The sequence below is a fragment of the Apaloderma vittatum genome, unplaced genomic scaffold (genome assembly GCF_000703405.1).
Source record: "Apaloderma vittatum isolate BGI_N311 unplaced genomic scaffold, ASM70340v1 scaffold16888, whole genome shotgun sequence".
Classification (NCBI taxonomy): Eukaryota; Metazoa; Chordata; class Aves; order Trogoniformes; family Trogonidae; genus Apaloderma; species Apaloderma vittatum.
The window spans coordinates 34,992-48,965 of record NW_009731434.1 but is presented as its reverse complement, the minus strand read 5'-3'; the positions used below and the strand labels follow the sequence as shown (position 1 = coordinate 48,965).

The following is a 13,974-nucleotide window of genomic DNA, read 5'->3' as shown; positions in this document are numbered from 1 at the left end:
AAACGTATCTAGCTGTTTACTGCTTCACGACAGTAGGTTGAGTTTGGGCTTTTTATAACTAAAAGAAATTACTGTGTGCTTGTAAAGATCCTCAATAGGATTGTCTTTCTGCAAGGCGGCAGAAAACAAGGGTGGAAGCGTTACCATCGCTGCTCACCCAGGCAACTTACTGCTGAAATTCTTGTGCATCACAGATGAACAAGAGGCCTTGAAATCCATCATGAAGGACCTGGTAGCACTCCAGATGAGCCGACGTCACAGACTGCCTGGATATGACACCATGAAGAATAAAGACACCGCTCACTCCAACAAACAGGTAATCGGCCAGTTCGTGAGTACTCAAAACTGTTACCTGGAGGCAGAAGGGACAGAGGAGGTTGACGGTGGGTTTGTTGCCTCTCTTCTGCCTCTGACAGCCAGAGCGTCGCGGGGGCGTTAGCTCCCTCTTCTTGCTTAGGCCGACACAGGAACTTTTTTTTTTACTCACCTTTATGAAGGAGGGAGGGTGCAGTTTTGATAATTTGTGACCGCTTGGTGTTCTACCTTCCTCCCACACCTGTTTTTAGTGGGATTTGTACTGTGTAGATTAGCTTAAAAGTTACTGAGTGGTTTTCTAGCTTCACAGTCATATTGCTTTTTTTTTTTTAAGAAAAAACACAGTGCCAGCAGTCCACCCCTCTTGGGCAGCCCTGCAATAACAAACCAGTGTGCCTCTGCAGTGGAAGAAAAAAAAATTCCGGTAAGAAAACTGGCTTCCTATTCAATATTAGCAGCTATAAATTAGGAGCATGTTTTGAAGTGGTGTGCAGTGACCTTTATAGAATTCATTTCAGCAGGTGTGGGAGGCCAGGAAAGCTTTTCTTTACCGAGTCTGTCATGATGTAGCAGTCTGATGCACTTCTCATTGTACTGGAAATAAAACTTAGCTTCAAAAGGAAGCAGGGAACTCAGAAGCATAATGATGAAAAGGAAACAAGTATTTCTATTTCTGATGCGATTTACAGTTGCGCAGAGCAGTCTGTTGGGTAACAAACTGATGCTGGGCTCATCCTCACGTGATCCACACTGCGTCTGAATACAGGATGAAGATCCTGAGAAAAGGTCGGCAAAACTGGTGTTGATCCAAGAACAGGGAAGTAGATTGTCTAAAAGGGACTGGCTTTAGTGAAACTGTCAGAACCTTGCTTTAGGGAAAAGGAAACTGCTATTTCCAGGTGTCTGAGCAGAGGCAGCGTCCTTAGCGAGGCACGCTGTCTAGAGTTACCCAGTCATTCGTCACATGGAGAGGGGACTGAAACTAACCCTGATGCGAGTATGGGGATGAGAAGTCCATTTTCTAAAAGAAATACTTTTCCCAGGCAGTAAGTGGCAAGGGCAATGCTGTAAAACATCTTTAGGTTCGTTTTACATCAGTAGAGACTTTTCTCAGAGAGAAAACTATTGGATTGACTCTCTGGTAGAAAGAAGGGGCAGAAAAGTATCTCTCTGTCAGAGTGTGGTGCGTATCATTTGAATGAAATACTTCAAAGCAAAAGCGACAGTTTCAGTCAAGAATCCTTTGTCCATCGCTGTCTGAAAAATAAATTTGAGTTACTTGCAGGTAGACTGCTGTTAACAGGAGAAGTTGCCTGTATCGATAAAATAACTCTTTCCAGTTACATCCTTATTACAGACTTAAGCTTTCTGGAGCAGGCTTTAAAGTTAATGTCTGTCTCTTCCTTATGCTTTGTCTGCTCGTAATCTACTTGTTCAGCCGGGATCTGGGATTTCCTTGAATATGCCGGACAAATCCGTAGGTGGAGTAATACAAAATCCTTTCCAAATCACTTTTGAAACATAAATTCAGAGATGTCTTGAATCAAAACCTGTAGCCATTATTTATGATATTGCATCACAGACCTGGAACGCTAAAGTATTAAACTTGCATTTGATTTCTTACTCATCTCTTAGGGCTGTTTGTGTGAGTCGCTTTAAGAAGTGGTTTGTGTAGGTGACAGATTCATTGTGTTCAAGGGAAACAGAAGCACTGGATGTTTAACTCCCCTGGATTCTCTGAGATTTAAACACAAAGATCACTTTGAATACTTAGACCTTGGAAAATAGACACAAATGGCTGGCCAGTGTTTGATCCTTTTGGAAAAGACATCAGGAGGTGCCAAATTTTTCCTCCCTTTGTTAGAAATTACAGGTTTGAAAGCATGCAGTGGAGGCGAGGCAGACTTTGCAGTTTGTTAGGTGCTGGCAAGTTTAAGAAACTTCTGTGGAGACCTGAAGGTCTTTGAGTTGTCTAATTTTATCTAGTGAGAGCCTTGTCGCTTAGCAGTTTCATGACCTAGGACACATCTTGACATTAGAAATTTCATCTGAAAAATTGTGTTCATCTAAACAATCCGAACTCCAGAACCTTCCTTCCATGCAAATCCTAATGTAAAGAATCATTCATCCATTCCTTCCAGACTAAGCTCTTTTTCTTCCCACAACTGAGAAAAAAACTCTTCGGTAAAGCAATGTGTAAATTACCCACCTACAGATGGTTGTTGCTCTGCTTGGGAAGCTCGTTTGTCGCGATCGATTCAGCACCTCCGGTATTGCTGCAGGAATACCGCGTGCTCGCCGGGACTGCCTGGGTCCCTTTGAACTGCATTCTTGACCACTGGGCCTGCCAGATACTTCCTCTAGCTAAAGAGCACATCCTGGCCACGTTTTTTTGAAGTTCCTAGATGTATGATTGCCTATTGTCTAAGGCTTTTACAGATGGCTTAATCTATTCCAATCACATAAATTGTGCGGCAGAAATCATGGAGCCTTATCAGAGCAGATTTTTCCCTTTTATTTTTATCGTTGTGACCTAAATTAGGACTTGAACTTTGATCTCCAGAGTTGAAAGTTCAGCATGTTGCGTCTTCCGTGCCACAGAGCATCTTCGGAGCCGGTGGTGAAATGCGCAGGTTGTCCGGTCGGGGCCTTTTACCATCTGCCAGATATGGATAGTGACCCCTTTGCACTTCATAAGTTGACACATAGTCAGCTTGTTTGTAACTTCATAGTTTGAGTTTCAGGGGCTGCGTTTTTGCAAAAGCAGAGGTTTAGTCTGTGTCTTGAGAATCAAGAATGCAGCGTGTTCCCCATACCTCTCTTTTTTCTTTTTTTTTTTTTTTGCCATGGAAGAAAACGTGCTTGCTTTGAGAATGCACATAGTAGCTTCAGTCTGGATATGCACTAGAACTCAGTTGCGGAATTTTGCCGTGCGGTGTTAAAGATCAGTTAACTTCCCGTAGAGTTCAAGTGTGTTTCAGTGTCCTCTCTTTAAGTGACAATTACCCCATGTTTTTACTCCTTTCCTTCCTTTTCTCCTTAGCAAGTTTTCCATTCCTCAGGGTGCTGTGTTTGCATGTCAAGACACTTGTTGTCCCCTGTCTGCTTCAGCTTTCAGGGAGAAAATGACCAGATTTGTTGTGTCCTGCTTAGTCTTTTGAGGAGTTGATGCCAGCTGCAAGGACAACTTGACCTGCTTTGCATTTGGACCTTAAAATCATGTTTTGATCCATTAGTGTGCTGTTACACATGCCACGCTCTCGTTGTGAACTAACCTTTTGGTTTTTTGCTTCTGCAGAACGATGTAAGGATAAAGTTTGAACATAACGGGGAAAGGCGGTAAGTCTGTCTTCACTGCTTTGATTCTTTGCTTAGTGGAATAATTTAGTCATGAGTAATTTAGGTTAAATATTTTGTTGGCTTCGCTTCCCTTGTTCCTGAATGAAAATCACAGAGTAAAGGCAATAGCGAACAGGTCACACACAGCTTGGATGTTTTTGAAAATGTGTGTCATACAACACTTTCCTTTATTTCCATAATATCTATTTGTAAATCAAGGGCAGTAATTCTAAAAAAAGCAGTCCAGCCTGAAATAAACCCAGCCTGATAGTCTTATTTCAGATACATTCCCTTTTTGTTTCATTTAACTAAAACCAAATGAAACTGATCAAATTAATGTCATTCTTTTCTAGTTTCTCATTTCCTGGTGACCTATCGGTATCACTGTCCTGCTGTGACTGGGCAACAGATACAACAAGGGCAGGATTTTTTCACTGGTGTAAAAGTTTCCTTGTTATTTCCTCTGGTAATTGGTTTCAAGAGACTTTCTTTTACAAAATACAGAATTAACTGAATTAGCATTTTCAGCGTTTGCAGTGGATAAATTGCCTAGGCATTTCAGAGCAAGTCTCCAAAAGCTCCTTACTTGCCACCTAACTGAGAAGAACCCTCGATACGTTACGGCCCTTCAGTGCCTGCGTGAACATTCAACAGGGCTCCAAGCGTGTTTGCAGCCTCTTTGAGGCTGCTCATGAGCTCTTGCTGAGGGCTAAAAGGGATCTTGCTAGGTTCCAGTTTCCTTTTTTTTGAAGAAATTCATTGGATTGTAAGCGTGAATTATATGCTACTCTTCACAGACATCTTGTGGGAATCCGCTTGTTGCCTCCATCCCAGATAGAGCTTTCAGCACAAAGTAGCTCATGGTTTCATGATGAAATGCAAAGTTAATGTTAGTACCACAGTGCAGGTTGAAGTAGTGATCCTAACAGCCTCTTACTAGCAGAGGTTCCTTCTGCTTAAGTATCCTCCTTTGTCAAGTTTAGGGATTTTTTGTTAAAACAGAAAAGCAGAGGCGTTCGTTGTTGGTGAAGCAGGCAGCAGAAAATAATTTGTAAGGTCTTCATCAAAAATTTGAACAGTTTAATTCACCAAAGTTTTATGTGGTGAATTCTGTCTCTAAAAAAAACCAACCCTGACTGTCGGTGCTTAAGGAGAAATTTCAAAGTAATCGTAGCTGCTGCCTCTGTCAGCGAGATCTTCTCAGCACTCTGCTGTGTCAGAGGCGTTGTGTGGACGACAGCAGAGCTGCCATGGGGGACAGTTTCTTGTGATACCATGTTAGAACAAGGTAACACGGAAGAAAAACCTTGTCACCGCAGTCCTGTCGTCTTGCGTGTCTTCTGCCTGAGTGCATTTAAGATGGCACAGAGCTCAGGGGAGAAGAAGGATTTTTTTTTTTTTTTTTTTTTTTTTTTTTTCTGAAGTCACCTTAAAATGAAAAGGTTGATTGTGTGTTAGTGTAATTATGCAGTTACGCTCGCCTGAATTCCCCATTCCCAGAGTGGTATGCAGTTACAGACAGCAAGCTTGCCCCGAGAACGTAAGTGTGTGTGCTTGGTTTCAGAGGAGCTGCCAGATCTAACCACAAATATTTAAGGTGGTCAGGCAGGAACGGGCTCCTTAAACCCTGCAGTCCGTGATTCTGCGTTAGAAGAGCGCACAGAGTTTTTAAACTAATAGAATTTGTGGCACCTGAGAACAGCTCTGCTTTTTAATGCATTGAGCGCAGAATGGAAGCCTTTATAAGGGACTTCGGCTCCACTGAGAGCTAAATTACATTTGTACGGTGCCAGAGTACTGTAATTTCGTGGATGGGTTTCTTAGTAATGTGTAGAAAATGTTATTGTGGGCTGCTTTTTAACAAGGACAATTATTTCTAAATAGCTGAACGTTGCAGGTCTGGTAGTGAGACGAACCCTTCCTGGGAAGGGGCCGAGGAAGCCAACTAACACTAGAGCTATTTAAAACAAAAGCCGCGTATCGTGAAAGGAGAGCGAGTGCTGGCGAAGCAGCCTGGATGGACATTTTGGAAACTTAATTCTTTTATCCGAAGCACAAGTTCAGCACAAACTTGCATGAGCTTCCCCAGAGGTGATTCGGGGTTTTGCCAAGCTCAGAGAGTTGCCCCTGCAAGCAGGGTAGGTCTTGAGTTTCCGTGGTCCGCTCAGGTCTTCTCGATTCTGCCTGATGGCAAAATTGCAAAGTGGTGCTAATTATCCAGCTTGTCGTGGCGGTGTTCCAGCTGTGCCAAAGCGGTTGTTTCAGTGGAGTGAGCAGCTGTCGAGGTGCTCTAGTGGCTTGCAGAGGGATGGTGGCCGTTGGCCGCGGTGCCGGTGGTGGAGACCCAACATGGTCTCATGGCCCCTGGAAGCAGATGGCAAGAGGTCCGGCTGAAGGAACAGGAACAAGCAACCGTCTGGGGAGCAGAGACAGTGAAAAGTGGGTTTCTGAGCAGTAGATATTTGTTAGAATAGTGGGTTGTAAACTACGGTTCACATCTGAATCCTCTGGTTCTTGACCTGGGATATTTTACGTGTCGATTCTTCTGAAGAGGGTGAAAATTGTCCTTTTCCACAGCTGTCAAGGTAGCAGCTTTCTGAGTACTTGGCAACTTCCTACATAAGAACATTTCAGCAAAATAAACAGTTTTAGATGCTTTGCTGGAACTTCATGTTACTGCTTTGCCTAAAACATTAGAGTTTCTATTCCAAGGTAGGCAACACAGTAATAAAAACCTGAGAAAAGTACAGTTGTCTTCTGGAAAGTGTGCGTGTGCCGCAGGGTTCCCTGAGGACGGCTGTGCCTGTCGCAATTTTGGATTGCCTCAGTCTAAAGCTCGTGCCATTCCACGGGCGAGGAAGCGGCTGAGTGCTAGAACTGGGAGTTTAGTGTGTCACAGGGTCTGGCCTCGGGAAAAACGATCAAAAAACCTGACACCTGTGCATATTTTGCGTGTCGTTTGGTTGGAGAAGGTGCCCAGGGATGTGTTACCTGAGATTGGTACTCAAGAGGGAGGAAGGGTCAGAGTATGAGACTGATCTGTCTTACTCTTAGGGAGCTTTTATAGATATTCTGAATTATTGCAAGTTAGCTCTACCACTGCTGTTGCAGCTGAAGCAGTAGTTAAATTTCTATTTGGCCTCTATAATTTAAAAAATAATTTATTTTTTTTTTAATAAATCAAGCCATGGGTGACAAATGGTTGCACAGTTACAGTTAGATTGGACTTCAACCCTTGAGAAAAAGCCTGTGTTACACAGGATTTGAAAGAAACTGCAGAGACAGAGATTCTGATGTTGGGAGATGTTCAGGTCGAGCGTGCGGAGAGGGCTGACGTGGAGCTAACGTCACCAGACACCTCCGGGCAGGAGGGTTTTCCGATGCCTTTGTGTCCTCCTGCCGATGCTGACACGGAAATATTTGTTGAAACCTTTTGACTGGAACGCGTTTTGGAAATTTTTGAAGGACTGAGTTTTGCTATCGGATACTGGAGTACTTAAACCAAATACTTTTTTGTTTCTCGGGCCTTCTGCAGCTTTGTGTTTTGCGCCTCAGCAGTGTTCTTTAAGCCAGAGGGCATAGGAGGTTTGTATCCTGTTACGTGAAAGAAATTTATTTCGTAAAGAATACTTTTCTATCCAGGGAAATTCTGTTTGAGCTCTTCAGTTGTGTGTTGCATTTTGACAAACCATTAGGAAACGGGCCGAAGATCAAGAATTCCTTGCTAAAATAATTAATGTGAATTGAAATTAGAAAGGTTTGCTATTAGATTCGGGATGAAAGGAGACCATTCCAGTGTGGTTTTAATAGTTGAAGCCATCTTATTTGATTGCATTATCAAGTCTATCTCCAAATTCAATCGGTAATTCTCTTCCCTTCCAGAATTATCCCATTTGTCCGTCCCGTGCGCTATGAAGATGTGCAGCAGAAAGTGAAAACAGCCTTTGGGCAGCCACTGGACCTCCACTACGTGAACAACGAGGTACAGAGCCTTGTCACTGGTGCTCAGGACATGGAACACTCTCTCTGGATGACATCTCCTTTTCCCATCCCAAATTCTGTACCCTTAAATTTAATTTTCAGTTCTGCCCTCTAGTAGAATCGCTCTGCTCCGGAGGAAAAAGACAAAACATCACACCGACGGGAGCGGGCTGTAGAATAAGAGGATGTCTGAGCGTAATTTCAGAGGGTCTTGCCAGCAAGTTTTAGATTCTCCTTTGGTTCCCTCTGTCAAAGTCTTAATCTTCTTTGTACTAGTTTCTATCTGAAATCCAGTTTTCACTTAATCGTTAGGTCTGGATTCATAAATATTCTGGGAGAATTTTTCACATCAGGGAGTCAGGGGCCTATCTCTGAGTTGTTCTTTGCAGACAACAAATTCTGGTGGCAAGTAATATTTTTATGGATGGTGCCTTAGAGAAATTTGCCTAGGGTCAGCCGCTCCTGTGATGATGTGGGAGGAAAACCTTGTTAGAAAGGACAGTAGGACAGTTTTGTAATGAAAATTTGTGGAATAATTGAGCAATCAGATTCCAGTCTTTTTTTTTTTTTTCTTTTTCTAATGTTTGTTTAACTATCTATTGTGGAAGTCAACTTGGATTTTTTTCTGTCTTTTCTAATGATTTTTTACCCTGTTCTTTATTTTGCAGATATCTATTCCTTTGAAAAATCAAGACGACCTGGATAAAGCAGTGGATCTCTTAGACCGAAGCTCTAATGTGAAAAGCCTTAGAATATTATTGCTGTCTCAGGACAGAAACCATGTAGGTACCAACTTCTGTGACTGCACCAAAATGAAGCTTTTTACCCTTAAGTCTCTGAAAAATGATGGCAACCTTATGTGAGAGTAGCAGGGATTAGTAAAATCACTCTTCACAGACACAAATGCATGTGTTTATCCTCTGCTCTGACTTAGCTTATAGGTATCTCTTTCTTGTTTTTTTTTCTTTTTTTTTTTTAACTTTTTCTGGCTTCAGCAGCTGTTCAGGGACTAAAACATTGCAGCTTTTTAAGCTGCAGTAGGAAGACCGTTTTGTATCAAGTATCCTATGACTGTATTCAGAAAACACTTAATGAGTTTGGGTTGCTGAGGACATTTTACCTTTGATTAATAGCACGGTGTTGGAAGTGCATGTAATTACCTTGCCGTTAAGAAAGCACGGGTTGTCCTCGAAGACAAGCTGTTAGCACTTTCTTCCTGAGTGAGAAGCCTGAGGACAGCTCGATGATTTTTCAGTTCTGTAGCCTAATGCATTGAACCCAGCCTTCCTCTGCAGAAACTGAGCAGCTTGTAGCTAGTAGCGGTGGATTTGTACCTAAGATGAATTTGATTGTGTCTTGATTCACCCACAAAGAGCTACTCTGTCTGGAAAGCTCTGTTGGTAGTAGCTTGTCGATCTTGAATGTTCATCCCTAGACAAGTTCTGCAGGCTCTGCGCTCAGACTCGTGAAATAATCACACTTGTAGTTCTTGGAACTGTCAAGAGACCTTAAATATACTTCTCGCTGTTTTTTAGTTTGAGAATCCACGTCAGTAAAAATAGAGAGACCTTCAGGAGTGTTAACAGCCCTTTCCCAAATGACTGGATGCCAACAGCTGCAAAGGTGTGGGAGGGGATGATGCTGTTCCTTGTCCCGTGCCCTTGCCCTGAGCTTTTGTTACTGGCTGTTCTGAAGACAATGCTTGGCAAGAAGGCCTTTGGTCTGACCTAGCGCAGTCAGATTTTGTTCCGTGCTGTCAGAAAACAGACTCTAAGAGGTGGCCTCAACTTTTAGTGTAATGCAATAAACCAGTCCTCTTTTATGGCCCTCTTAATTTCAGCGTCTTCAGACTGCAAATCAGATGTTAAATGATACTTTACATAAGCCACCTGCAGAAAACACGTAGTAAATCTCATCCCTACACCAGCCAGGAGCCAGTGCTGTGGTGTTGTCCTTTTATTAGCTGTTTTTTCCTCTTTTGCTCGAAGCAGAAACAAACAGTGAAGTCTTCAGTAAGTGCCACTGTTTCCCCCCTCTCCTCCGACTTCCTCTTCAGCTCTGAGTTGCCTGACAGGAGAGCCCTACATGTGATAAAGCAAAAGCCCACAAGTCTGAAGGAGGTTTCTTGGCTCCATGATCTCATCCCACTGAGGGAGCGGGAAGCATTATTTTTCCTGAAGTACAGGATGCAGATTTTGTTTTGGTTGTGCTCTTTTCTTTTTCTGGGGATGGAAAGGTAATGCCGTGAGTTTGGCACAAATACGTATGTAAAACAAATTAACTTTGCAGCGCTAGCTGTGTGACGAGTACCGAGAGCCTGTGTTTGGGCATAGCATTTATATTTTTCTTGTGCCTCTTTCTGTGGCTCATCTGTGCTTTCTTTTATCAAGCAAATCGCTTCTCTTGTCAGTCCTTTCTTTTTGGTTAGAAACTAACGGGAAGAACTGTTTAAGTTGGACACCTAGAGTACTGAAGCCAGACTGTCCACATAAATGGTGTGACCTCTGCATTCTTTTTTCAGCTCCCATGAATCTATTCATGGGAGAGTTTATGTAATTTAAATCAGGCTCCCTCCTTACTCTGTGCAAGGGTAAGTGCTTATTCAGTGAGCAACTGTTCGATACTTAACATTTTTTGATTGTGAGGCCTCCCACCTTGTTTGCCAGCCATATTCAAGTAGTTTTCAGAATTCTGAATTAATTTCCTTGGCGTATCTTTGGTTCTGTTCATCTCAAAATAAGTTAATATTCACTAAATTCTGTAATGCACAAGAGGAGGGGAATCTTACATTCATCTTGTAAAACTAGGTGCTTTGGGACAAGATTAAAAAATTGGATGTGTCCACTAGTATTGAACACCTGCTTTGACACGCATAGGATCTCCTTTGCTTGGAGGACATTGGCAATTGGCAGTATTTCCCATGTCCAGACCTTTAGTGCACCATCACAGGTAGCTGGTGTCCTACTGAGTCCTCTTTTAAGAGCCCATGGAGAGAGCACAGAGGGATCAGCTGCCTGAAGCCACAGTCTGAATATTTCCAGGTGAGCGAGCTCTGGAGGCTGAAGGGATCTTGCAGGTGCTGGTGGCAGAGCTGTGTGTCACCGCTGTGCAAGGAGGGCAGCAGCTCTTGGGCAGCAGCCTACTGCCCTAAATTGCAAAACCATCCTGCAGTTCCTCTTCCTACAAAGTGTGCTGGCGTTACCCCTTCTGTCTTTCTCAGAAAAATGGGGAGAAGTCCTTCAACGTGTCTCCTCTCGTTCTTCTTCCTGCTTTGAATGAGATGGAAAAATGATCTTTAATTTGATTTTGGCTGTCTAAGTTCGGGGAAGGATGAATAAAAGCGACACAGGCAACATTCGTCTTGGCATTTCTGAACTCTTTGTGCTCTGCAACTCTCTAGAATTTATATTCACTTGCACAATTTGAATTGCCAGTTTAGACTTTCAAGATTGCGAGGAGTCAGGTCGCTGTCCGAGCGCTTCTGAAAGAATGCAAGGTTCATAATTTATCTCTGCTGGCCAAGGTGGCTGATAGAAATTGCAGATTCTTCCATGTCCTGGTCTCAGTGAGCAATAGGAGCCCCTGGATGCTTTCAGAAGTAGCTACTAATGGAAGACAAACACCGAGACATGTAAATCCTGCATTCGATTGGAGGGTAGCATGCTCTAGTTGTTCGACTCCTGTTTTACACTGTCTCTGTAAAGCTTGCTCTTTTGCTGCCTTTATTGTTTGCGTTCTGTGAAGTTAATAACATTTCAGGCTCTAAAACGGTTTCTCAGCTACTTTCCTGCTACTAAACATACTGATAGATTTGAAACTGTGGCCAGACTGCTTGAGATCCACAGTCTCATTTTGTTTTGTTTTATTTTACTCAACAGACCAGTTCTTCACCCCATTCTGGACTGCCCAAACAAGTCAGGATTAAAACTTCCCAATCCGTGGGGGACGTGAGCACACCCTATCAACAGCCAGAAACCAGAAGTAGGCATCTGTCCGTCAGTGAGTATTTTTGCCGCTCCTGCTCATCTGTGTTTTGTGAGAGGTATGGTTTGGGCACTAACCTGTATGGTATAGCGTTTATGAAAGCCATGAGAAATGGAAAGGTTATCCTAGGACAAGGCAGTTCATTTTCAAAAGCTCTTAATGTGTTTACAGCAGAATGTTTCAAAGTTCCTTACTAAGTTATTGAGCAGCTGAGAAGCTGCTAAGGGGGATGTCCTAAAGCCAGATTCGTTGAGGTTAGCAATTTGGAAAGCGTACGTGAGTCCATTAAGCTTTCTATTTAGATTGGCAATTTCAGGTTATGAAACCTAGATTTTCTTTTCTTTTTTTTTTTTTTTTATATTGGGATTTGGAATCTATTCTCGCTCCAGTAATCAAACATTTTAACTAATAACACATCCAAGCAGAGTCCTATGTTCAGAGTTCCCTAAGCTCTCACTCCAGTAGTTACCATGTGAGTAGGGCATCGGGGTAATATCACAGGTGATGGGCACAGCTGCACAAAAGGTAACGGATAAAGTCAGAGTAATATGTACCTTTGTCTCATTTCCTTGTGTTTCTGTTAGCTTACTGAGCTCATGTTTAGTGGGAAGGTTCATGTAAGACTCCTGTCATTTTTATGGTTTCTATCTCTGGTAGATTTGTCCGAGTTGTCCCAATTTCTGTATTACAACCGCCTGTATAACTATGCAGTGTTATTCAAATCTCTGCTTTGAAGATGTTCAAAGCTGTTAACTTTTTATATGAAAAACTAAAACATCTGTAACTGCTTCCAAGACTTATAGGTAAAAAAAAAAAAAGAAAAAGCCTGTGGTTTACAGTCTGGCTCCTTAGTGCCAAACTCAGTGAGCAGTGAAAGAGCAGGAAGAAGGTGAGCGGTAATAGGGATTTGCAGCACGAAGGGTAAAGCCTAAGCTGGTTTTCCGAAATGACTTTGGCTTCAGAAGTGAGAAAAGCTAAATTGTGCTGGAAACAGAAGCAAAGAATGGCCGTGTTTGTTACAACAGCTATTTTAGGCCTCTAGATGACGAGTGCTGCAAATCACAGAGGCTGTATTAGGAGCTGGGAGTGTCAGAGCTGTTTTGTTTCCAAGTTCTAAACTCCCTCTGTGGAAGAGGAGAAACTTCAGTTTCATTAACTGGGTAAACTTGAGGCGTAATCATTGTAGAATTTTAGATCAGTGCTTGCAGTGCAATCTTAGTGTCACGTGATAAATCTGATTAAACTAGAACAGCCTCTGTATCGGAGGGTCTAAACGGGAGCCAGATCCACACTGTTCTGACCAGGGGTAGTTGAGGGAATGAGCTCGAGCTCGGTAGAGAAGGGCTTGAGAACTAAACCAGCAGTTCTCAGTCCTAGACTTGTCCAGCAAACCTGCTTGTATCCTGTCTAGAGTCGACCGATCCCCTTTTGTGTAGTTTGCTTTTATGAAGCAGCAAACAAACAAAGAAGTGCTGAAAGCTTGTGAAGTACGTGACTGAAACTGGGACAAAAAGAGTTTTCCCGTCCTTTCTAGTTTGGCGTTAACGTGCATAGAAAGAGCAACGTTCCTCGGCCCTAGGAAGAAGGCAGCAGTATCCATGCACGGCTGAACACCACGTTTCTTTTCTCACAGACAAATTCAATGCCAAAAATATATTATTTAAAAAAAAATGTAAAAGTCATTCTCCTTTATTGGCATTCTAAGGTATCCAAATAATGATGCCAAAGCTAACAGACTGTACCGAGTGTCTTCTGTGGGTAAAATGTATAGTAGTAAGGGGCCCCTTCTGTATCCCAGTTGTACAGACTCTTTCCTCTTATCCCAGTTAGGAAGGCATTGGGTTTATTTTCTGAGCGTGTCAAAGTCCCAGACTGTTATGTTATAAAGAGGTTCAGAAGACTTCCAGTTCTGTCAGAGGTCTGATGGTAACTTGGCAATAGCTCAGTCTTGAATCAGTTTCTCCTTTCTTCTCCTTTCCTACCTTTGATTTGGAAAAGGAACGTACCCCTGTTTCCTAGCATTTCGGGCACAGAGACTTTCCTGTTCATACCTTGTCATGCGATGGAGGTCAAAAGCGGCGTTCAACAAAACTTGTCTGCGTGCAGGAGGTACATCCGTGTAGTTCCTGTCTTCTAAAGTGGACGGGCCTCAAGCCTGCTGTCACCAATTCAGAGGGTTGGAAGTAAAGATAACTTTTATTTAAAAAAAAAAAAAAGTCCCTAAGCATTCTGGCTGTGCTTGTGTTTTTTCCACTCACTTCCTTTGATATACATTGATTTAGTGCCGACTTCCTTTTCCTGCCCAGCGCTGGTGGCCTTTCCACAATAGCGGCTGGGGGGGGGGGCGAGACGACC

At 42.8% G+C, this 13,974-nt stretch overlaps 1 protein-coding gene across 2 annotated transcripts in view; it reads left to right on the top strand.

Moving 5' to 3' along the window:
• The first annotated feature begins 200 nt into the window (after window positions 1-200).
• Window positions 201-13,974, top strand: part of MAP3K3 (mitogen-activated protein kinase kinase kinase 3) — a 28,019-nt gene continuing 14,245 nt past the window's right edge. The window contains exons 1-6 of one of the 2 annotated variants that reach the window (XM_009875187.1): window positions 201-316; window positions 650-739; window positions 3,614-3,654; window positions 7,537-7,636; window positions 8,304-8,417; window positions 11,514-11,634. In XM_009875187.1, the coding sequence (XP_009873489.1) occupies window positions 221-316; window positions 650-739; window positions 3,614-3,654; window positions 7,537-7,636; window positions 8,304-8,417; window positions 11,514-11,634 (562 nt within the window). In that variant the 5' untranslated portion in view covers window positions 201-220. The remainder of the gene's footprint in view (window positions 317-649; window positions 740-3,613; window positions 3,655-7,536; window positions 7,637-8,303; window positions 8,418-11,513; window positions 11,635-13,974) is intronic. The other variant, XM_009875188.1, reaches the window with a different exon arrangement.